This window comes from Dermochelys coriacea, chromosome 1, assembly GCF_009764565.3.
Source record: "Dermochelys coriacea isolate rDerCor1 chromosome 1, rDerCor1.pri.v4, whole genome shotgun sequence".
NCBI lineage: Eukaryota > Metazoa > Chordata > Testudines > Dermochelyidae > Dermochelys > Dermochelys coriacea.
The window spans coordinates 23,481,190-23,506,548 of NC_050068.2; the positions used below are offsets into that span (position 1 = coordinate 23,481,190).

General features: G+C 41.4%; 1 protein-coding gene across 1 annotated transcript in view; it reads right to left on the reverse strand.

Moving 5' to 3' along the window:
• NOX4 (NADPH oxidase 4) overlaps positions 1-25,359 on the reverse strand; it is a 166,274-nt gene that overhangs the window by 138,663 nt on the left and 2,252 nt on the right. The window contains exons 3-7 of the mRNA XM_038415634.2: positions 12,803-12,913; positions 11,546-11,630; positions 10,555-10,652; positions 8,167-8,194; positions 2,354-2,426 (exon numbers count right to left, since the gene is read on the reverse strand). Of these exons, the coding sequence (XP_038271562.1) occupies positions 2,354-2,426; positions 8,167-8,194; positions 10,555-10,652; positions 11,546-11,630; positions 12,803-12,913 (395 nt within the window). The remainder of the gene's footprint in view (positions 1-2,353; positions 2,427-8,166; positions 8,195-10,554; positions 10,653-11,545; positions 11,631-12,802; positions 12,914-25,359) is intronic.

Sequence of the window (25,359 nt, forward strand, 5' to 3'; positions counted from 1 at the left end):
CACATTTGTATCAAGCCTTTATGTATTGCAAATATAGAGATAGCATGAAGGGAAGTGGAAAGAGTTTTCAGGAGAAGACAAAGAGGACATTAAGGAGCAGATGGGATTACAGGAGGAGAAACAGGCTTAGACATGATAGGTGGCTGCAGAGCTGTGGAATGCTTGAAGAAAAGAAGCTTGATCTTTATACAGAAGAGGAAATGCCACTGTAATGAATCTAGAAGAAGAGGCATTGTTGGAGCACTAAGAGAGAAAAATGAGTTTTTGATGGGAGTGGAGTTTTAGGGAGGGGAGACTGAAGGGCAGGAGGTTGCAGTAGTCAAAACGGGATACAACTAGTACACAGTCTTGGAAACAGAGAAACCTTTGTTGCTTGGATCAGGAAATTACTATGATAAAAATTTAACACTGTTCATTATTTCTAAGAATGTTTGCATTGCATCTCTTTCTCTTTTTTTATTTAAACAAATGCTGCTATTATTTTCTAATTTATGTTGGCCTTGGAGAAAACAGACTTTTGCTTTTGGAAAAGCCCTGCAGAGCTGTATCAGTCTGAAGTGGTCATTTAGTGTTTCCAACTTTTATGAAATGGGTTTGGCGTTGGAGGCAAAGCCTTTAGCATAGCTTACATCCTGCCCAATTATCTTGAGATCTTATCTTGAGTCTAGCAGCACTGCAGTCTAATCCTGCTCAAATTCAGTGCTTCTGTAGCTCCACCTGGGGCTGCCAATTAACATAAGAACGTAAGAATGGCCCTAGTGGATCAGATCAAGGGTCGATCTAGCCCAGTATCCTGTCTTCTGACAGTGACCAATGCCAGGTGCCCCAGAGGGAATGAAGAGAACAGGTAATCATCAAGTGATCCATCCCGTCGCTGATTCCCAGCTTCTGGCAAATTCCCAGTTTCTGACCTCACTAAGGTCCTGATACAGGAAAGCATCCGTGTTCAGGAAAGTTTCTTAAGTACATACTCAACTGATTCCTCAATCGAGGCCTAACAATAATAATAATAGCTAGCTAAGACATGCTGGTTCAGTAATGTAACTTACATATGCCTAACTGACCTAATTGGGACTAATCTCTCATGCTTTGAGTTAGGCACATCTGGAAGTACCTTATTGAATTGGGATCTAAAACCCCAATTCTGCAAACACTTGATTCTTGATTCTACAAAATCATTAATCTACCCAAGTGAGTACTTGATAAGGACTACTACATTAGCAAAAGTTATGCATGTATTTGCAGGATCAGGGCCTAAGGCTATAAAGGCTATCAAACTCGATCCTGTAGGCTGTTGAGCACTCTGACACTTAAGTCCTTGGAGCAGGCACCACACAGCATTAAGTTGCTGGTGTTCACAAGGACTCTGCACTGAAAAGGGAAAGATACAGTTCCCTGCTCATTTTCTCTCTAGACCAGGGATCAGCAACCTTTGGCACACGGCCCACCAGGGAAATCTGCTGGTGGGCTGGGCCGGTTTGTTTACCTCCGGTGTCCGCAGGTTCAGCTGATCGCGGCTCCCGCTGGCCACAGTTCACCTCCCCAGGCCAATGGGGGCTGCGGGAAGCAGTGGCCAGCACATCCCTCGGCCCGCGACGGCAAACCACGGCCAGTGGGAGCTGCAATCAGCCGAACCTGCAGACACTGCAGGTAAATAAACCGGCCCAGCCGCCAGCAGATTTCCCTGATGGGCAACGTGCCAAAGGTGGCCGATCTCTGCTCGAGACTGTCATCTCCATTAATAAGGTTACCTGAGGCTTTGACCAAGAATTATGTTCAGTTCATATGTTCATATGTGTTCAGTTATGAAATATGGTACCCAGAATTCTTAATATCCCCTTAAAAAGACACTAAGTCAACTAAATGGCACATTTCAATCTGAAGTATTTTGTCAATTTATTGCTACAAGTAACACCCAAGAAAGGATGAAGTAAAACTACATTAACCTCTGATTTTTCCAGATTTACTTTGTGTATTTGACAGCACTTGAGTACAATTAGTTTCACTGGTTCTGTACAGTCAGTTTACTGTGTTGGTTGTGTGGATCTTTCACACAGTGACAGGGGAGAGTAAACTGTCCAGATTCCGAGTTGACCATGTCTCTTTAATAAATCTACGCTCTGAAAACATCATCTATTTGCATATTTATTGTACAAATACTGATTCCAAAACTTAATGTGCTAGTTTACCTACAAGTTAGTGCAACAAATGGAACAAGATATTTGATATTTTCCTTCCTATTATATAATGCCTGTTACATATCGTTGTAGTTGCTCTGTATTCCTTCTAATCTGTGGCAGAATATGATTGCTCAGATTGTGATGTTCAATGTAATAATCAGATTAAGTCTTACCTGATAGCATATGTAGAAGCTGTGCACATTAGGAATAAAACTAACACCATCAGGACCCCAGTCAGTCCTGGAACTGCAACATAAACACACATAGATTTAAAATTGTATTAGGAAAAGGTACCCTCATCTTTTATGACCATTTAAAGTGCTGGTCTGTATTAGGAACACAAATCATGTATTGACCAAAATGATTTATTTCATTTGTGTAATTTATTTATTTCTAAGAGCCAATTTTCCAAATGAACATATTTCAGAGAATTTTGTGCAAAAGAGATTTTCACTGTTATTTTCCCCTCTCCAGATGGAGAATATGTTTTCTTCCTTGCATTAGTCCAACTATATACAGATATATCTAAAATTCACAAATTACTGTTCGCTTCTCCTCTTGTATCCCCTTTGCATCATGAACCAGCTGGATCTCAGCAGGTACCTTTCTAACAGCACAGGCTTTCAGTTTGCTGTAAAGGCTGGTTTTATAATAGCTTTTGAAATCTCTGTCAAAGCAAGTTACTTGCAGAACATTTCCATTTTAATTTTGAGTGTTACATTTTTTTTAAATGTACAGCTCTCCAGAATAGCACAATTAAAAAACTGGTCACAGAAAGAGAATTTCAAGCAAATCAATTGCAATGCCAGCTGTTGCTAAGATCATTTGCAGACCCATTTTACCCTGAAATGGGAAAAATGCTGCAATTAGTCTTCATGACATAGTATAATGTTTGAAGTTGTTGACTGTAGAACAAAACCTGCGAGAATGAGCTGCAGTCAGCATTCCAGAGTGATAGGACAAAGATTTTAAATTACCTACATTAATGCTGGCATCTGATTTTCAAAGTTGGTGGCTTAAGAATTATGTATAATGAGCAAACACTTAAAAGCCATGAAGAGTTACATGCGAATATTTTACCTCTTGAAGAAAGCAAATCATTCAGGGTTTTAACATGTAAGGACCCAGGCCTGCAAAGCCACATACTTAATATTATTTAAAGCCAATAGGACCACTCACAGTGTATAAGGTTAAGCATATGCCTAAATCTCTGCAAGATTATGCTCTAAGAGCTTGATCCTGCTTCCACTGAAGTCAATGGAAAAGCTTCCATTGGTTATAATGGGGCAGGATCAAGTCATATTTGCTTCCAAGTGTAGGCCAAAATTTTCAGAAATGACAAGTGGTTTTAAGTGTCTCAATTTTTGAGTGCTCCATTTGAGACTTGACTTTTAGAAAATACTGAGCACCAGAAAACCAGACTACTTTAATGTGCCTAAAGTTAGGGACCCAAAAATTGAGACACCCAAAATCAGTACTCATTTCTGAAAATCTTAAGATGAAATCCTGGCGCCACGATCAATGGGATTTTTGCCAAGGACTTCAGTGGGTCCAGGATTTCACCCTAGATCTTAGAAAAAACAAGGAGAGTTGCAATACAATTTGTCTCCTTTCTCTTCATTTATTCTTTTTAAATATAGATTTTCAATCTGTGCATGCCTAAAATGTTATCCCATCCTCCTCCCATTACCCCTCCACTCCACTCAAAACACAGCTGCTAAAATCAGCTTCCTAAGCCTTCATTCCAATCATGTGAGCCCACTCTTCAAATCCACAAACACACTTGTCCTTCTCTTCTGCATCAAATTCAAGATTCTTGTTCTCACCTACAAACCCCTTCTCAACTCTGTCCCCTCCCTTCTTATCTGCTTTTATTTATTTTCCCTTTATCCCCCCTCCCCCACACCATTCCTGATACTCCTTTAGTGATGGCAACCTTCAACATCCATCTGTTTCTCCCACAAGCCTCTTCACACTTCCTAGTACGCTGTCCCTCAGCATTGAGTGTCCTCACCGGATTAATCCATAAAGTTGTCATCCTCCTCTGCCTCCAAAACCCATTTCGGATGTGTTGCCTTCAAGAAATCAGCCACCAAACCTGACTGTCAGCCCTTGGGGGAAGGACAGTCTTTTTGTTCTGTGTTTGTACAGCCCCTAGAACCATGGGGACTAGTCAATGGCTGGGGCTCCTAGGGCACTATGGCAATAATAATGACTAATGGATAGCTCATTTTATTTAAAATGAAGATGAATGGGAACTATCCGTTTGTGCAATAGCTACCTATGCACCCCTGCACTCTTATTGCTGCAACCCCTGTCCTTCCTTCCATCCTCTTGTTGTTGCATTTGTTGCCTCCTGTCTCAAATTAGATTGTAAACTCTTCAAGGTGAGGACAGTGTCTACCAATGTGTTTGTACAGCACCTAATAACAACAGGTCCCAAACTTAGTTGGGACATCTAGGCACTACCACAATTCAAATAACAACAATAATGGTGATTCAAAATGGTTGCTGCATTCTCACCTGAATGCTTCTGCTATTTTTTTTATAAGTTAAACTCTTAAAAATTTAAAATTATACTAAAAAAAAAAAAATTAAACCCCCCACACCTTAAGCCTTAAACCACCTGTGCCAAGTATTGATTCATACACTGCAGGATATGCAATCCCCCTGCATGGTTTTGATCTCTCTAGGCTGGGGAGCATAAATGAAAACCTGGCCTCAGTGAAGAAAATGGAAGGTCTGATACTGACTTCAGTGGGACAGGACTTCAACACGTGGGCACAACGGGCTGAAAGAAGGATGCTATTAAATTACTGATCTAGAGAGTCAGGCCAAAACATCCCTTATGAGTGAATACACTGAGATGTGAAGAGGAATGAAAATGACACAAGGTTTTCCCCTTGCTCCCTTAGAGAGACGGGTTCCACTTTGCAGGCTCTCACCCTAATACAGTGCATTCCCCAAGATCCACACAGCTCTCAAGGTATCCACAGAAGTAGGGTCACTCATGGAGAGGCTGTGAGCTGTACAATGTGCACTCAGGGCCTCTCCCTGATCCAAGGCAACGCTGTTTATACTTTATTTGCACCTCCTATTAGATGTTGGTTTTGATGAACCCTCCCTCTTCCTCCTCCTTAGTCTGTGAACAACCCTCACCTTGAACACCCACTGAATGCCACCTGCACTACTTTTATCAAAAGAAGGCTGAATGGAGAGATGATTACTATCTATAAAAACATCAGAGGAATAAATACCAGGGAAGGAGGGGACACAAGAACAAATGGATATAAACTGGCCATCAACAAATTTAGGCTTGAAATTAAGTGAAGGTTTCTAACCATCAGAAGAGTGAAATTCTGGAACAGCCTTTCAAGGGGAGCAGTGGGGGGCAAAAAACTTAACTGGCTTCAAGACTGAGTTTATGGAGGGGATGATATGATGAAACTGCCTGCAATGGCATGTAACCGATCTACAACTGCTTGTAGCAAATATCCCCAATGGTTAGTGATGGGACACTAGATGGGGAGGGTTCTGAATTAATACAGACAATTCTTTCCCAGGTGTCTGGCTATTGGGTCTTGCTGAAATTCTCAGGGTCCAAATTACTGCCATATCTGGAAGGAATTTTCCTCCAGGTCAGATTGGCAGAGACCCTCGGGAGTTTCTGCCTTCCTCTGTAGCATGGGGCCCGGGTCAACTGCAGGTTTAAACTAATATAAATGGTAGATTCTCTGTAACTTGAAGTCTTTAAATTTAAAATGAGGACTTCACTAACTCAACCAGAGATTATGGGTCTATTACAGGAGTGGGTGGGTGAAGTTCTGAGGCCTGCAATGTGCAGGAGATCAGACTAGATGATCATACTGGTCCCTTCTGGTCTTAAAGTCTGAGTCTATGCCAGTTAGGCAACAGAGTTACATTACCATTTAGATTATCACTGGTTTTCTATGGAAGCTGCACCAGCTGACACCTGGTCTAGATTTGGCTTAGAACCTTTGACAACTGTGTTTTCTATAGACTTCTAATTCCAGTAAGTGCAACAGGAGCAAGAGACACCGGACCCCATCCTGTAGTCCTTTCAAATGAAACTTTTTTTGGCTTGTTTCTATGCTGTCTTGCACCAACCCCTACCAAATCAGAATAGCAGCATTCTATATTCGTTCTGAACAGGGGTGCTCAAGGTGAAACACAGTAGAAAATCAGACCCCGTAGGTGCCAATGGGAGTTGTGTCTGAGCCAGGAGAGCCTGCATCAGGCCCAGGGAATCCATTCCATAATAATAATAATAATTCCATAATTGTTCTCTGTCATGTGCATACAGCTAAAACCTCTTTGCTCATTTATTTTTATGATTATAGTTGCTTGCTTTCATGTTGCAGCTGAATCATTCTAAAGTTGAACTGATCCTGACATAAACCAGCTGAGACAACCAGTCAGTGTTTTGGTTACATTTCTTTTTCTAACGTTAGATAATACAGAAATTTAGTTTTAATATTATGTAGAATCTCTGTTTGAAATTATGTTCCACTGACTCATCTGCAGAATAACAGCAGTGAAGACTTTGCTCACACCACTCCAAGAATTTCTATAACTCCTCCTTCCTGACTACTGGATAAGCAAACCTAGGTTCATCTCATCATATGCTTGATGTAACAAATGGCAGATTTGTATAATACCAACACAGAAACTAAATATTTTGTCTGGAGTGCGATGATGAAAAATGGCGAACAGTTATGGGGTGTTTTTTTTTGGTTTGCAGATAACAAAGCAATACATTATCAAGCCATTATATTGAATGCATATTTTCTAAATATTCTAATTGAGGTTACTGAATCAGTATTACATAGCCTCAGTTAGATCACAGTTTTCTTTTGAAAATAGTGAAATTTTCCCTGCAGTCATTTCAAGTTGGGGGGAGGAGTTATTATCCACTGACACTCTGTGGGGCAGCAGCTTTCACCTTTGTTTAAGGTTAATCTCGCCTCTGAGGGACTGAACACCCTCAAATCTCACTGAAGTCAGGCAAGGAAGTTGAGGTTCCTCAGTACCTTGCAAGTGCTAAGCCTTGCAGGACTGGGCAGTCCATAAAGGACAGGTAAGCAGATGAAGTGGGTCAGTTGTCATAGAATATCAAGGTTGGAAGGGATCTCAGGAGGTCATCTAGTCTGACCCCCTGCTCAAAGCAGGACCAATCCCCAATTTTTGCCCCAGATCCCTAAATGGCCCCCTCAAGGATTGAACTCACAACCCTGGGCTTAAGCAGGTCAATGCTCAAACCACTGAGCTATCCCTCCTCCCCGATGTCCTTTAACAACAAAAAGCCCCTAAAGTCAGGCTCAGGCTACAACCTTGCCCTTCAGTTTGCCTCCTTCAGAGACTCACTCCGCTTCTAAATATTAGGAGAGATCTATTGAGTGGCCTGTATTAACTTGGAGCAACAACCTGGACTAGTCATCCCCCATTACTCCCTGTCTCCATCAACTTTGCTCCATGACATGAGGCTCTACAGCAGTGGTTTTCAACCTTTTTTATTTGTTGACCCCTAAAATTTTCAAATGGAGCTGCGGACCCCTTTGGAAATCTTAGACTTAGTGTGCAGACCCTGAAGTACCCAGGGACCACAGGTTGAAAACCACTGGTCTAGAGGGTCCACCCTCTGATTTATTTTCTCTCTTCTCCAAAAACTAAAGGCCTCATCCTTCTCTTGCTGAAGTCAATGGAAGTTTTGATTTTGACTGGAACAGCAGCAGGATAGGTCACCACAATCATTTGTATATTGCTGTGTGGATACAGTGAAATACCTTTAAGAACACTTAGGTACACTATGGTCCCAGCTCTACCCCTAGAGACATGGAGGTAAATCCCACTGGGGGTGGAAGAGAGACCCTTGTCTAGCTGACAATATGTTTCTGGTTTGATTGCAATATGAAATCTAAACTAACTAATCAGCTTATCAACTCTGTGCAGAACATTACCAACTTACCAGTAGTGAAAAGGAGTTTCCTGGGGTCCTTAAAAATAGACACAAAAACAAACAAAAATCAGTTGCTATTTATCATTTTATATTTCTTAATATAAGAAACTGCTTATAATTTCCACATGCCTTGCTATGACAGTTGATCCCTAAACCTGGCTGTAAAAAGTGGACTGTGTAACTGGTAATAGAGAACAATGACAACTACGTTTCATCAATGTAAACTGAACCTTTTGCCAACCCTTGCAACCATTTGCAAAAACCAAATGCACACTGAATAAGAAAGCAGAGTAGTGAGACAATCAGACACTTCTCTGCTTTCATAGATAATCATTTTACAAAACAACTTTCCCTAGCTACTACTGAATAGTTGTAGGAGAGGGATGAGATTTTAAAGCTGAATATAAAGACAAGGGGCAACTATGTTGCTCCCATTGAAGTCAACTGGAGTTTTGTCATGGACTTCCCTGGGAGTAGGAGTGACCTTAACATGGCTGCCTCAAGGAGTTCACAATATCAAGCCAAATGCTTCTCTCCACTTCCTTGTGGGAGGTTCGGGGGGAAAGAGCAGCAGATCTGAGTGGCGGGGAAAGGGCAGAGTGCCAACTCTATAGCATGCTTCCACAATCCCCTTGATCCTTAGGAAGTCCCTCTATGGCCTTGTCTTCACCAGTGGGGGGGGAAAGTGTGTTCTTAACTCGAGTTAACTACCTCGAGATAAAATCCTACTGGAGGCAAGGCAGTTAGTAGTTTTGGTACGAGTTAGCTGGTTGCGTTAAAGACAAGGCTCCTCCATAGGCTTTAACTCAACCTGCTAACTCATGTGAAAACTTCTAACTGCCTTGCCTCCACCAGGATTTTGCCTCAGGTTCATTCATTCAAGTTAAGAACGCACCCTTTTTTTTTTTTTTTGGTAGTGAAGACCAGGTCCATGAGGATCAGGGGTGAGAGGGGCAGGCTGAGGGAAGAAGCAATTATGGAGCAAAGGAGACAGTCACCCTCCATGGAATAATTCCTCCACTCAACTTCAGAAGGACTCTGTGAGCATAAGTTAATGCTGACCTTATAAGCACTAAATAATTCCTATTTCCCCACCACTTTGGGCAAAACCTACCACCCAAAGAACAGTTAGGGAGCAATGCGCAGTGGGGAAGCCTGTGGGAGCATTGCTCCTGTAGGCAGTGCAAAGGCAGGAGAAGACTTTAAGATTTCCTCAGGCGAGAGTGTTTCCCACAAATGACTTTAGGCCCTACATTCTGATATGATTTAAGGAGGATACATCAGAGATAGAAGAGCCAGCTGAGTATGGCATTTTGCAAGCAGAATGCAGCTTCCAGCCTAATTCAGGCAGACAACTAAAGCCAAAATAAAAGTATCTGATACTGTTCCCATTCATGCCAACAGCAGTTTTGCCATGTCTTGACTTGAATGAGAGCAGGATTGGCCCAAATCTTGTCATCCTTTAATCCATATGTCACATTACACTGCCTGCAAATGCAGCATCTATTCTCCTGCCTCTCCCATTTTATAAGGTCCAATGATAGCAGCATAAATGATTCAACAAGGCCTGCCCAGCAGCAGGGCAGTAAACTAAGACAGAACAGTGAAGTGACTTGCCAAAGGGCACACAGAAAGGCAGTGGGGGGAGACTGCTGCTGGAGATGTGGGTCTCCCAGAACCACCCTCGCTCACATGTCTGGGGACTCTCAATCCTTTTGTTTAGACGTCGGTAGGAGGATTAAAATGATAACGGATACCACCTTAAAAATTAAACCATCATCCTGAAAACTCTCCACCTCCACGGAAATCTTGGTTCTCTAGCTTGGTTCTCTAGCCAAACAACTCCTGTTACATAAACGGAAAAGAAGCCTGCCTCCAGGGACAGAAGCTTGGCTCAGCAATGTGGCTGTCCAGGCAGCTAAAGAGCACGTAACATTTTGGAGAAGAGGGACCACAAGACAAATTGGCAAAGATATGGTCTAACTTTTTAGAAATCTATAATTCCTAGCAAATAGAAACCAAGCTGTTGCTCTCCTTTTCCTTCCCTTCCCCCTTTCCTTTCTTTCCTTTCCCTCCCTTCCCATTCCTTTACTTTTCTGTTCTTTTTGTCTTTTTCTCCCCTTATTTTTGGGGGAGTGAGGATTAATAAAATATAAATAAATAAGTGAAGTAACTTGCTCAAGGTCACACAGAAAGTCAGTGGCATGCCCAGGTCTCCTGACTCCAATCCTAGCACTCTAGCCATCGAAAGGAAGAAAAAAAAAATCAACAGGATACTGCATTTTCACAGTATACAAGACAAGCACCACTTGTAGATACACATCACTCATGGAAACTAAAAGGCACCATACAAGTTACAACTATTTCAGGGAAAATATAAAAGAACAGATCACCCACCTCACCGCGGTAGTTTGCTGCATTTAGTGCCAAAAATTCTTCAGTATAGTTTACAGAGAAGTTAAGGACATTCACCAGGTGTGCGGCAACATGTAAGACTATAAAACAGAACAAATCTCAGTTCACTAAGATGCATTTTGAAGATTATGTGAAGCCCCTAACCCTGATAGCTCATATGTGTAGGTGGATCCCTGTTCTTACACACATGAGTTTGTAGATCTGGGTCCCAAGTGACTGACTAGGCTGATTCCATCATTATAATTTAGTCTATCCTACTCCTAGCCTTTAAATATAAACTACCTGTTTATCATTTTCTTTTGCATATTTGGAACATTAAATTTACTGACCTGCAGATTTTATATAAGACCCTTCTTTATGGAACTGATCCAGCTCTGACTGAAGTCAATTGGAAAACTCCCATTCCCTTTAGGGGAAACAAGATCAGTCCTAAGACACCATATGCTATTTTTGTACTAAGTGAGTTGGACAGATAGGCGGATATGAAAATACTACTCATTTTGAACCTTTTAAAGTACTGTAATTTATTTTCCCATTATAATTTTGATTAGGAAACTGAATCAAAGGACCGTGTCAAAGCTATGTTCACACTTCATTGAAAGTGGCAATATTTTGTGATATTTACCTGTATTGCCCACACGTTCGCAATAGATCTTTTCATCTCTAACATTCATACCTCCTCATTTAAATGGACTACATGTAGTCTGAAATGAGTTAGGACGGCAGCTTTTAATTTGATTTCATATATGAAATAAGAACTGACACTTCAGAACCTGTAACTTTTAAGGAAAGTCTTTCCTCCCAGATTTAGATCCCAGACTTCAAAAATGTCTGAGAAAACATTCATATATCTAAACAAAGAAACACAGAGAAAAACTACCCCAAAACGTACTGCACAAGAAAAGTCACAAGTGACTTGTATTGTTTAATATGCTTCCCACATGAGCTAGTGCTCAGCACAATAAAATCTTACCTGAAAAGACACATATAGTAACACCACATGTTACATGGAAAGTTTTACTTTTATCCAACAGCCTTCTTGTTTTCCTGCTGGCAACCTAGTAAAAAAAGAATTCAAGCAATCTCTCTTCTAAGATGAAGCAATGGAAAATAAAGTTAAAAGTAACTGATGTTCTAGACATGATTTCTTTGTCAAATTAACTTTTATACGAGGCTTAATGCTATTTGATCACAACACCTACATTTAGCAGGAACAGGATTAGAGACATAGGGTAACTCCATGGGCTTGATGCAGAAGTTACTGGAAGATGTTGTTTGGTGTGTGTTATTCAGGAGATCAGACTAGATCAGCATAATGTCCCCTTCTGGCCTTAGGATCTATGAATCTATACACTAAAAGTGAATTAACTTTTTTAATGTAAATGATCAATAGCACAGGACAAGGTATTTGTTTACACCATGCATTTGTTCACCTCATATCATTGTCAGGCACATGACAGAGGACACAGGATAAGGACAACAGTTATCTTCAATTTGCAACCATCCAAAAAGTGCATCTAGTAAGTCTGTATTACTTGAACAGTGTTACTTACATTTTTGTCACAAGTAACTAATGAGTCACAACTCATGGAAATTACTGTTGACTGGATATTTATTGAGACCAAAGCTTCTTTAGTTTGTCAGATTTCTCTTTCTAGAATGCCCAATATGTTATTTATTTGGGATTCAATCACGTCCAATAGCTCACACAGGAGGCAGCGTAGAGTTGCAGAGTAAGGGAGGTATGTCCACTTTTATACTCTTGGTGCTCTGTATTTAATCACTGCATGGCTTGGGGTGGGGCCACAGCCCACATTTCTCTGTGGTAAGGTAGGAGCAAATAGTCCTGATATTCAAAGCACACACCAGCTATTGAGCACGAGAGGAAAATGGGGGAAAGGCTTCACTTGCGCTCAGTCTTCTTGTGCACACGGGCACAAGATGACCTTACTTACCAAAGCAAGAAATGTTCTTAGCACTGGGTCCAACCCAGCTACCAGCCAAGTCAATATCAATACTTTCCTTGGCTTCAAAGGGATCCGGAGCAGGGTCCATACACAATGCATCTACCGTGCACATCTAGGATACCTGTCTGCAGACCAGCACTATCTACAGCCAAGCAAATTAATAATAACTAAATATGTGTGTACTGTAACCTTTCTAATATTTCTTAGAAATCTGTCTATGTGCATGGTCCTTATTAACTGATTGTATTCTAAATGTTGTTTACCTTCTGAGATCCTCGGAGGAAGGCCAGGAGAATACGGCACATCGGTAAAAGGACCAGGCTGCAGTTCAGGTTGAGGACAGATGCTGAAGCTCTGCTAATACACAATCCTAGCTGAACAAACACAGCGAGAGTCAGATTATAGAGTGATAGTATGGTCCAGTGGGTAGGGGGCTAGGCTAGGCTAGGATTTGGGAGACCCAGGTTCAATTCCCTACTCTATCACAGTTTCCTGTGTGACCTTGGCCTCTCTGTGCCTCAGTTACTCCTATAGATAAATAATAGTACTTCCCTAATAGATAGGGGAGTTGTGGGGATAAATGCACTAATGACTGTGAGGGGCTCAGGTACTTTGGTTGGGGGGGGGGCTTTGATAGATTGTAACAAAATATATATTACACCCTTAATGTCAAAATTTAAGGTGGCTTTACAAAATGAACTAAATTTGTCCCAAAATAAACAATTTTGAAGACCCTGTAGAGGAGGGCGACCAGATAGCAAGTGTGAAAAATCAGGACGGGAGTGGGGGATAATAGGTGCCTATCTAAGCGAGAGCCCCAAATATCAGGACTGTCCCTATAAAATCGGGACAGCTGGTCATCCTACCGTAGAATAATTAAAAGAATTCTTTGTTCTTCCCTAGAGGAGCTTTGAGCTGCCCAGTTGTTGCCTCTGAGAGCAAAAGAATCTGGAAAGTTTTTATAAGGGGCAGGATTCAGTAAGTAACTATAGTATCTATTATATATACTATATATAGTATCTATATAAGTATCTATTATAAGTAACTATAGCTATAGTTCAGTCCTAGCTACATAAAAGGAGAGAGAAAATCTACTGTGAGGATTTGTTGACCTAATCAAAGGCCATGGGAAAGTAGCCCAGGGAGTTGTAGCCGTCACACAGCAGTTCCAGGAGGCACTCTAGACAGCTGCATTCCACAGGGCCCTGGGCTGGAACCCGGAGTAGAGGGCGGGCCCGGGTTCCCCCCAAATCCTCCCAACTCCTGGTCAGACACAGGAGGAGTCGACCTGGACTGTGGGTTCAGAAAAACGGCCAAGCTGAGGGCTGCCACGAAGCTCCAAGGTGAGCAAATCTGCCAATAAGCACAAGACCCACCAAGGTAGAGCAGGAACTTTGTCACAGTGACCATAGGGGTTACACAGCCATAGTTAAAGAGAAGGAAAGGATTAAACAGCATGAAGATCCTCATTAGCCACTTAACTAAAATTTAATGACTTTGTGATAAATGAGCCAAAGAACAATGTCATACATTAATTCAGCTAAAATGGAAATAATTGTGCCGCTTCAGAGACTGTTGGAATAGACTCACAGTAGGTCCTTACCAAGTCACACATGCTAATAAGCACATTCCCTAATTTGGACCCCAAATCAGCAATGGGGAGTCGATAGCTGGGAACTCCACTCACCAAAGCTTTTATAAAATATGCTACATCACATTTACTGGTCCACTTGGATCCTAACTAATTAAACCTAAACCTCACGTCAAATAAATGAGCAACGTACACCTTCTGATGCCTTAACCCTGTATTTTGTTGTCTTATTGTATTGTGTTTGCTCATTCCTTTGCTAGTTCACAAAATTTAGCAATTTGCAGCAGTCTCCCAGTTATTAGTCTGAATTTGCATTTTCCTGTTAGCTTTTACAAAAGATGCAGTTAGACTGTCAGTAGATAAAGACATTTTATTCCTAAGAGACTTCTGTAGAAATACATCATCTCGCACACACAAAAAAAAGATTAAAAAAGTATACATGTTAAAAGACAAGTCATTTTTGCATAGGTGTATTTTTAAAATATAAATAAAAATAAAAATATAGTATCAATTTTTAGGTTACGGCTGATTGAAATTTTTGTCCTTTTTCAAAAAAAAAATAAAACATAGCTATTTTTGTAACATGTAACCTCAAATGTAATCAAAACAATTTCAGGTTTTTTTCACTTTCTTTAGGGGGGGAAAAAGAAAGGAAAGGGGAAAAAAGGAAAGAAAAAAAAGACAGGTGGAAACCAGGAGAGGAGGGTCAGTTTACAGTTAGTTGAAAAATTAAAAAAAAACAAAACCTGTGAAGTGTTTTGGAAAAAAATGAAAAAATTGTCATTTCTTTCTACACTTTTTTGTGGCAAACACAATTTTTCCACCAGCTCTAATATTACATATACACACACTCTCAAATAAAATAATTAACATACACTTCTCATTTAGAATTCACACAGTCTACCAAGACTACGTCCACTGTAACATTAGAGGAGGTGCTGTCTTCCTGATGAGGCATAAAACTAAGATCTAAACTCGTTATAGTCATTAAAGATACCAGGCATATTTTATAAAGGCAGAGGTAATAACCCTGGTTTCTTGGCCGATTTCTGACATGGGCAGTTATATTGCCCAAACAGTATTAACTCATCCTCTTTGATTCCTGTCCTGTTATTTAGAGTTGCTGTGTACTGTTTAGGAGTGCCACTTGCCACTCCAGAGGGGTTATATTACAGCAATAGATGAAGAGATGCCTAAGTCTTGATTACGGATTATTGTATAAAGGACAGAGGGGACAAATTCCTGTGGATCCCTACCAGACACAGAATCACAGAAAGATGGTGATGGTAACAATGATCTTATTTTTACATGGTACCTTTCATATAGAAGAATCTGAAATCACTTGCACAGGTTTGGGCCTGGCGGTCCCCTGTACTGGGAAAGGAAATTGTGGAAGGTTGCATGCCTGCACAGAGTTTGCAATAGTGGATGATTCTCCCTTGTACGCCCCATCTCTTTGTAGTGAGTTTGGCAACAAAGCCAACGGGTACCTGATATACACACAGATTGTAGGAGATCTTCAGTGAAGTGGGTCACCTGGGGGGAGCGTCTGTGCCTCCACATTGGCTCCCAATCCCCCCAGCTCCTTTCAGTCCTCTGAGTTAGAGCTGAGCTTCTAGGTGTTCCCCCCATCAAACACTAGCCTCCAGAGAATGAAGGGAGACTCACAAATGTCCCTAGTGTTGTGATGATGGCATGAAGGAGTGATCACCCACTCACCACACACATTCAACCAGGACCTGCTCTCTGCCATATCAGGGATCTAGACCTCTCCTGAATACCAACTGAGCTGCTTCCATGGGAACAAGGATAAGTGGGATTTAGGTAAAAGAGGCCACAGTCATCAACCCACAGTTCAAAAGGGGTAAAAAAAAATCATTTGAACATTGTGGCATTCATAGTAAACATAGTACTTCTATTTTCTTGCCATAGATTAGGTTTAAAGTGATTCCCAGGTTATGCAAAATGAATCATTTTAGAACATCACAAATATTTCTGGAGTATCAGAAAAGTGGCAGTGTTCTGTTTCACTCTGGCATATCTGCATATGCTGAATTCTGGAGAGATGAAGTTTGTTGTTATTTTCATTAGTTATTATTTCTGTTAAGGAAGTCTAGAAATGAGTTGTATGTGTCAAAGGAATAATTTTTAAGAAACTGACATTAAACATTTTCATTAGAGGCTTTTGACACAAAGAACAGGTTAGAGAATCTTAGTGATGAAATGAGAAACACGGCAATGATCTAAACTACAGTTTATGCAAAATCCAGAAATACAATGAGACTGCTAACAGTAAACATTCCAAAGCTCAAGAATTATAAGCAAAGCAACTGGTAAACTTTATAACGTCTGTTATCTGGCACATGTGATACATCACAAGGATATTGAACAGGACATTTCTGCTTGGGTTGAAATGTACAGCATCCACGCAGCCATTATCTAACAGTGCTTTTATCAGATTGCAAGCTCCTAGAGGCAAGGGCCATGTTCTGTTTTGTTGTTCTGTTTGTACAGCGCCTAGCACAATGGGGTGCTTGTCCACGACTGGGGCTCCTAGGCATTACAATAACACAAATAATTCGTAATAATAATTAGATGTGATTATCTCACAAAAATTACAATGGAATCCCATGTCTATTGTTAGCTGAGCCCAGGGTGATTACTGTTTTGAACATTATTAAACATGTGAAATTATTTCTTGTCAGAATCATAGGGTTAGAAGGGACCACAAGGGTCATCTAGGCTAACCCCTGCCAAGATGCAGGATTTGTTGTGTCTAAACCATCCAAGATAGATGGCTATCCAGCCTCCTTTTGAAAATCTCCAGTGAAGAAGCTTCCACAACCTCCCGAGGCAGTTTGTTCCACTGTCCTATTGTTCTTACAGTTAGGAAGTTTTTCCTGAGATTTAATCTAAATCTGCTATGCTGTAGTTGAACCCATTGCCTCTTGTCCGGCCCTCTGTGGCAAGAGAGAACAACTTTTCTCCATCTTTTTTATGGCAGCCTTTCAAGTATTTGAAGACCGCTTTCATGTCCCCCCTCAATCTCCTCTTTTTCAAACTAAACATGCCCAGTTCCCTCCACCTTTGCTCACATGGCTTGCATTCCATCCCTTTGATCATCTTTGTCACTCGCTTCTGGCTTCTTTCCAGTTTCTCCACACCTTTTCTATACATTGGAGACCAAAACTGGACACAGTACTCCAACTGAGTCCTAACCAGCACCAAGTAGAGTGGTACCACCACTTCCCACGACTTGCATGCTATGCCCTCTGTTAATGCAACTACACGGCTATTTTTAGCACTGTAATATAAGCCCAGCAAGCCCAAGTCTGTTGACCCGAGCTGGAGTCTTGCTCCCCTGGACTCTGTAGACACACCCTAATGGTTCCAATTGAAGGAGCGCCCCAAAAATCTGAACCATGTATACGTCACGCGGGCTGGAAATAGCTTAAGGAAAAGCACTGTATGCAGCATTTCAGCAGCCCATCTTCCACCATCAAAATGAGGAGGACTGCAACAGGAAAGTTTGCTCAGAGTTTTTTCCCCAAACTTCAAAATGGCTCAGTTCTGCTTTAGTATGCAGAGTGGGTATTTTATTTTATTTCATCTGAACTGGTTTGTCTATCACTAGTTTGCACAAACATAGTGTGACACACTATACCTCGGGGGAGTGCCCCCATATTCATCATTTATATATAAATTGTGATATTTCATATAAAGCATGCCATGTGAGGTATCGGAGGAAAGGTTATGATTTGCTGAGAGCCATTGTTCTATCTAAATATGTATATTAGTGCATAGGAAGTTATGAGATTTTGTTGTATGGTTGTCACTAAAATATGCTGTGAGTTAGGGAATTGTCCAGATATTAGATCCCCAGAGACAAGGACAAGGGAGCTAACCGATGCCCGGGTGGGTGTCAAACAACCATCCAGAGCCATTGTCCAGCAAGGGAGTTACAATTCAATGACTCATTGCACAAGGCCACACCAGGGGAGTTGCTCAACCAACCTGGCCTGGTGACTCAGCAGTGCCTGGACTTATGCACATCATGGACTAAGGGTATGAAACAGAACACAGTGGCCCCATGCTTAGTCCTTTCTCTTCTCCCCCACCTACGCTGACAGCAATGAGAACACTGGAGCAGAAAAGACTGGTCCCCGGGCTAAGAGAGAAAAGCCTGCGTATGAAAGATTGTAACCAACCTGCAGTAACCACCGGGGTGAGAAAAACAGCCTGATCTAGATGTTGCCCAGTCTAATAGGGTTGAGAGTTTAGACTGTGTGCTTATATTTTCTTTTCTTTTGGTAACTAACTCTGACTTTTTGCCTGTCACTTATAATCACTTAAAATCTATCTTTTGTAATCAATAAACTTATTTTAATGTTTATCTTTATGAGTGAGTTTGACTGAACTGCTTGGTAAATCTGCTCAGGTCACAAAGGCTGGTGTATACCCACTTTCCATTAATGAAGTGGTGAAATCAATTAATAAACTTGCATTGCTCAAGAAAGGGTCCTGAGCAGTGCAAGACGGTATATTCCTAGGGTGCAGGGCTGGAAGCTGGGGGATTTGGCTGGTGCCTTTCTCTGTGTGATCCATGAGTGGCTCTGGGAGCATTCATGCAACCTAGCTGGGTGTGGGACTCCACATGCAGTTGTACTGGAGAGGTTTACTGCTTGCCACCAGTAAGGTATTGTGAGAGACAACACAGAATATAAAGTAAAGGGGGCATAGTGGTCCCACAGTCCCAGGTTGAACCCTGGGGATCCTGTCACACACAGATTTTCACTGGCTTCCCAGAAGTAACTCACAGAAAGTTGTTGGGCCAGATTCAGAATTCACGTACACTTGTTGTCATAAATACAAAGGGAAGGGTAACCACCTTTCTGTATACAGTGTTATAAAATGCCTCCTGGCAAGAAGCAAAATCCTTTCACCTGTAAAGGGTTAAGAACCTAAGGTAACCTCGCAGGCACCTGACCCCAAATGACCAATGAGGGGACAAAATACTTTTGAATCTGGAGGGGGGGGACAAAGGGTTTTGTCTGTCTGTGTGATACCTTTGCTGGGAACAGATCAAGGATGCAAGCCTTCCAACTCCTGTAAAGTTAGTAAGTAATCTAGTTAGAAAATGCGTTAGATTTCCTTTTGTTTAATGGCTTGTAAAATTCGCTGTGCTGGAGGGAATGTGTATTCCTGTTCATGTATCTTTTTGTAACTTAAGGTTTTGCCTAGAGGGATTCTCTATGTTTTGAATCTGATTTCCCTGTAAGGTATTTACCATCCTGATTTTACAGAGGTGATTATTTTACCTTTTCTTTAAATAACATTCTTCTTTTAAGAACCTAATTGATTTTTCATTGTTCTTGAGATCCCAGCGTTTGGGTCTGTGTTCACCTGTACCAATTGATGAGGATTATTATTATCAAGCCTTCCCCAGGAAAGGGGGTGTAGGGCTTGGGGGAAGACATCTGCAAGTGGGCTCTTTCCCGGTCCTTTGTTTAAAACGCTTGGTGGTGGCAGCATACGGTTCAAGGAAAAAGCAAAGTTTGTACCTTGGGGAAGTTTTTAACCTAAGCTGGTAAGAATAAGCTTAGGGGGTCTTTCATGCAGGTCCCCACATCTGCACCATAGAGTTCAGAGTGGGGAAGGAACCTTGACACTTGTGTTACACTGGTATGACTCCGCTGACTTCAGCTCAACCAGCATGACTTTGATAAACAGCAGGCTCTTTGCATGCTGTATTGGCACCAACTGACCACAAAGATTCTGGACCCAATTGGTAGCTGTACTCTGCTTTTTGAACATACCCTAGCGGCCACTCTTGTGCATGTCTGTCCTGCTGGAAAAGTGGGCCTTTTTTTTTTTTTTACAGCAATTATGATGTGCTCATAGCAAACAGTTTGTCACAATTGCCACGAAAAATGTATGATTCCTTCTGACCGTTGGCACACAACAGTATTTGGAATATATTTCTGTTAACCCTGAGGAGAGAGAAATATGTTAAACCAACTGTCACCCAGTTCCTTATGATCAGCAGTATTATGTCAAAGTACAGCAGGGGTAGAAACAAGTATGTGCTATAGGGGATGACGAAGAAGGCTGCAGGTTTCCCTTACTTACAGAGATAGTAAGTAGGCCACTAGTAGCTCATTGTCTCTATGAGATACCTCCCCCATTTGCTGCCCCCATATGTTCTCCACAGTAGGCTATACCTCATCTGACTCATGAGTATGCATGTCCATCTATCCCATAACTTCACCCACCCCCAAGATGTTTCCCCCACATGACCACCCCCTCAGAATTCTCCACTCACTCTGGTGTAAATCTAGAAGGCAACACTGAAAGCGATGGAGTTATAATGGTGCAAAGGAAATGAGAATAAGGCCCCTAGTCTCTGTGTACTGAACTGTCTAGGTACATTATAGGGGAGAGTGATGGAGGACAGGCAGGAGTGGAGGAGGATGAGAATCAGCCTGCCTTTCTATGAAAAATTAAGAAGTGCCCTCTGCTGGAATCAGGTTGCCGCCTAAATGGGCCAGCGACCATTATTTGTATTTTGTCTTAGTGATCTTTAATAAATACTCGCCTATAATCCACTGCCTTCATATTAATTTAGGTTCATTTCCACCAACATCATTACAAACAAAATGTGAAACACCTTGTAAAAAAAAAAAAAAGCAGGACACTTCCAAAGAAGCGTGATTCACGTATTTTGATGGAAAATGTCACGTGGTTTCAATAATGCTTTGTGTAAGCTTTTACTGAGCAGAAATCAAATTGGGCAATGTGCTTGATGTGACAAGCTCATGCGCTGTTGGAAAACAATGGATAACGCAACACATGAGTAATGTCTAGAACCACAGGTTGTGGAAGGTCCAGAAATAAATTTGAGAGCTAAAGCTTCACTTGATAAACAGCCAAGAGCTCAAAAATGTCACTAAGTAACTCACTCTTTCCAAGTGATCCCTAAATGGTCTCTCAACTTCCTTTGTGCTACCTGGGCAACTTTAACACTATCAAGAGTGGACCTTTGGATTTTTAAACAATGGAGAAGATATTACTTCACATAAGTAGCACATTAAATTGTTTCATGCAGAGCAAAAGGAGGAAGCGAACCCACCAGCTGCTGCTCAGAGTCCTGTCTCTCTCAGTACGTAAAGGCCCCTCCATTATCATCATATCTGAGCACTTCACAAGCTTCTAATGTACTTTTCCTGACAATAAACCTGTGAGGTAGGGAAGCGCTATCATCCCCATTTTACAGATGAGGAACTGAGGGTACATCTATGCTGCAAAAAAAAATTCTCAGCAGTGAGTCTCGGAGCCTGGGCCAACTGACTCAGATTCTCGGGGCTCCTGCTACGATGCTAAAAATAGCAGCGTAGACATTCCCACTTGAGCTGGAGACCCCGCAAGGGGGAAGGGCCTCAGAGCCCAGGCTCAAGCCCAAGCAGAAATGGTCTCCACTGCTATTTTTAGCCCTGCAGCACAAGCCCCACAAACCCAAGTCAGTTGACCTGGGCTCGGAGAGTCTCCACCATGGGGTGGTTTTTTTTTTTGCAATGTAGAAGTATCTGAAATGACTGCCCCAAAAATCACACAGGAGGTCTGTACTAGAGCAGGGAATTGAAACCAGGGTCACAAGCTAGCATCCAGTACATTGAACCACCTTTTCTCTCTAGGCAAGCACGAAGCCAGTACGAGCCAGGGAAGCGTATGGGGGTGAGGGGGGAGGGAATATATATAGATATGTCTGAGTGGGGAGCAGGAATGGGTGGAGTGCACTGCTCTCCAGCTATTCCCAGCACCATAGGGTCCCATGGGGACCACTGCCAGCTGGTACACGTCATCAGGGAGTCCCCAGGCTGCTCTAACCTGGGCTGAAGCAAAGAACCAGGGAGTCACAACTGGTTCCTGGTTTTCTGGGTGCTGCTGCTGCAAGGGGTGCTGAAAGAATGCTGTAATGGAGGAAATATGCTTTTCTTGGGTTAAGCAGGATATTTCAGCATTAGCACAAGAAGAAACTAAAACTATTTAGCATTAATATAAACCACACGATGCCCCAAAGTTCTCAGGCAAAGTTATCGACAACGCTAAGATGAAAGTTAATGTCACAATTGCATGCACTGAAACCTAATATTAAGTTCAGGAAATACATTAGAAGGGAGATCACAGATAAGACCTCAATGAGTAGGGTATTATTTCACATGTTAAACTCATCTTGAAGCACAAAATAAAAGGACCAAGACTCAGAGTCCATCAATGAACTTCCATCCATGCCTCAGTTTCTCTGAGTCAAAATTATTTATAGGATCTCTGTGGGTGAGGCAGGCTCCACTGTGCACTTTACTTAATTTTTACTCATTTGCCTTTTGTTTGTACTGTATATTTTTTCCTTATTCCTGATCACAGAGTACATGCAAATGTCACACACTTTACAATCTGGGAAGAAAGAAAAGTTTGGAGTTTGATCTTGGTTAAGATCAGGCGCTTTTTAAAGAAAACTTATTCATATCCCTAGAGTCAGCCAAATTTGGCTGGAACTCTGGCAAACACAGCTTTTCTGGCTGGATTTATTTATTTCCAGAAAATGGAAGTGGGAGGAAAAAAATCTACCAGAACATTTAGCACCTCATTTTAGCCTGTATATGTTCCTAAAAGAGGGCACTTTGGAGGCAGAGAGCTATGTAATCCCATCCTCAATTAATTGCAATTCTTTTAAGGTTATGTTAAGTCATTGGAGGCACACTGGAGTCAGACAGGTTTTAAATGTTTGACACATGGTTATATATTTACAGATACAGCTATATCTAATGTTTATATAAATATAAATAAATTAAATTAGGAACCAGACTCTAATCTCAGTTACACTGGGGTAAATCTGGAGTAACTACTGAAATCAACAGAGTTACTCTAAATTTACACTCGTGTAACTGAGATCAGAATCTGATGCAATGCAAAATAGGGAAGGGGCAGGAGAGAGCAAACAGCAGCAGATTTAGTCCCTTCCCCAACCCAGGGGAATGGTCTTCATAACAATACTGAAACTCTAAATTCTTGTGGCTAACTGTATGAGTCATTTGCTTTCCACACCACTTGGAACCCATTAATCCAGACCACTCCTCTGAGACTGTTTTTGGTCTGTTTCTTTCTTCATATCCAGTGTATGCACCTTATATATGTTACCTGCACGTACCATATGAGCTCTGTTACTCCGCTGGAGACAATGACACTACCTGAGCAAAGTAAGTCATTGTCTGATGTGTAACAGAAGCCATCAGAGCCTACGCTGATCTCCTGCCTAGATATCTCTTTGTGTTTTATTACCTAGACATATTAATCTGGGGGGGGAGGGGAAAGGGCTGATATAGGATTTTATTTGCTTTTTATTTTTCAAAAACAGGGAAGATTTAACAGTGCCCTGACCCAGAGCAGATGACATAAAGCTAGAAAATAAAGATCAGCCTCTTGTCAGCACTCCTGTGTGACACACGCATGTATTGTCCTTCTAAGTATGTTGGCATTTTATATCATGCTCCCTTTGAAGGAACATAGTCCCCTTCTGAAGAATGGGACTGTATTATACACTCTTTACCTGAAGACTGTGAAGGGATGATCCTGCTCTAAATTCCCATGGAGTCAGTTGTGAGAGAAGGGTGCTCAGCACCTCAAAGGGCACAGGTTGCAGGATCAAGCCCAAAGAGGCTTCTCTTTTGACATGTCTGGATCTCTAATCCTGTCTGGGTCACGGTTTATTGAGCAGTGCTGCTATTTCGGGGATTTCCCCCTTCTCCCCACCCCTTTTTTCCATATTTCTGTTGCATTCATCCTCCTTTGTCATTAGGTGCACACCTTATCATGTAGACTATAATGTAAACATCAATAACAATCAGGAAACACACTGCACTCATCTCTGTCTCAGGGAGTTAATCAATCCAGCAAACCTGGTTGAAAGTAAAGTTAGCTCTTCAAGGTTTAATGGATCTACGTTCATTCTAAGGCCTTGTCTATGCTAGACTATTGGGGAAATATCCCTCCATTGCACAGATATCACTGCACCTATTCTCTTCTATGCAAGTACTTACTCTGTGCTCACCACCCTAGTATCTAAGCTCCAATGGTAATGTAGACAGGACTCTGACATTTTTACCACAGTTCTAGAAGAGACAGCGGTAAAAATGCTGAGGGCTACTTGAGTACTGGATGCATTAATGCTCCCAATGTTGGTACTATGGATGAAGCTCCATCTGAGGTAGCACAACAGCGAGAGGTCTCCCAAAAAATGTTCATACAAACACCCTTGATGGGAGCACTGCAAAAGAATTAAAAAAGCAAACAATGAATGTTAAAGATCTGTACAGTGCAAAGAATGAGCTCTTTGTTGGCCCTTAACAGATGATAACCCGAATAGCATTGTTGAATTGTTGAGTCTGAGAAGAGAGGACAAAGGGTTAAAGGAAACTTTACAAAACACCAGAATGGCAGAAAGAGAAGGCAGACAGAACAATATAATAGGCAGCAAATTGCCTCCAAATCAGACACGGACTATGTTGATAATTGGACACGTGAGTTAAAGCCTTAAACAATATTGTGAAATCCCAATACAGGAAGAGGAGCTTAAATAACAAAGGAAAAAATAAAAGCTTCTAGTAACAATTTTTGCTACACGAAACACCTACTGGAAGAAGCAGACTAATAAACACATCTGGCATCCCTTGCTTACGAGGCAATTAAATACAAAATAGTACGATAAAGCAAACAAAGTTTCAAGATGCCTAATTCCCTCCAGACTATAGTGGGAAAAACAGACTTCAGTGGAGTTGCACCAGAAATTTGCAGGGAGAAACTTGGCCTCAAATAGCAAAGTCTTTATCATGCTAAAGCAGCAGTAAATGAGATCTCAAGCCATTGTATCATCTGGAACATATTCCAACCAAGAAATAAAGACGACATCAACATAATATATTGTAAAATGCTATGTGCAGCAGTACCAGTATAGGTAAAGGATGAAATAGGACTTCTCTTTTCACTTATGTAATACTCCCCCAACAAGTTCCTTTTAGGGATGCAATTTCTCCAGTATGGTCTCATGCCCAGAAGATAATTTCTTCCATTAATGACTAGTTGGCCATTTTAGAGTTATCCAAAAATGAAAAGCAAAAAAAAAAAAAAGAAAAAAGAAAAAAGGGAGGAGGAGGGCATTATTCAACAGTTAAGAAA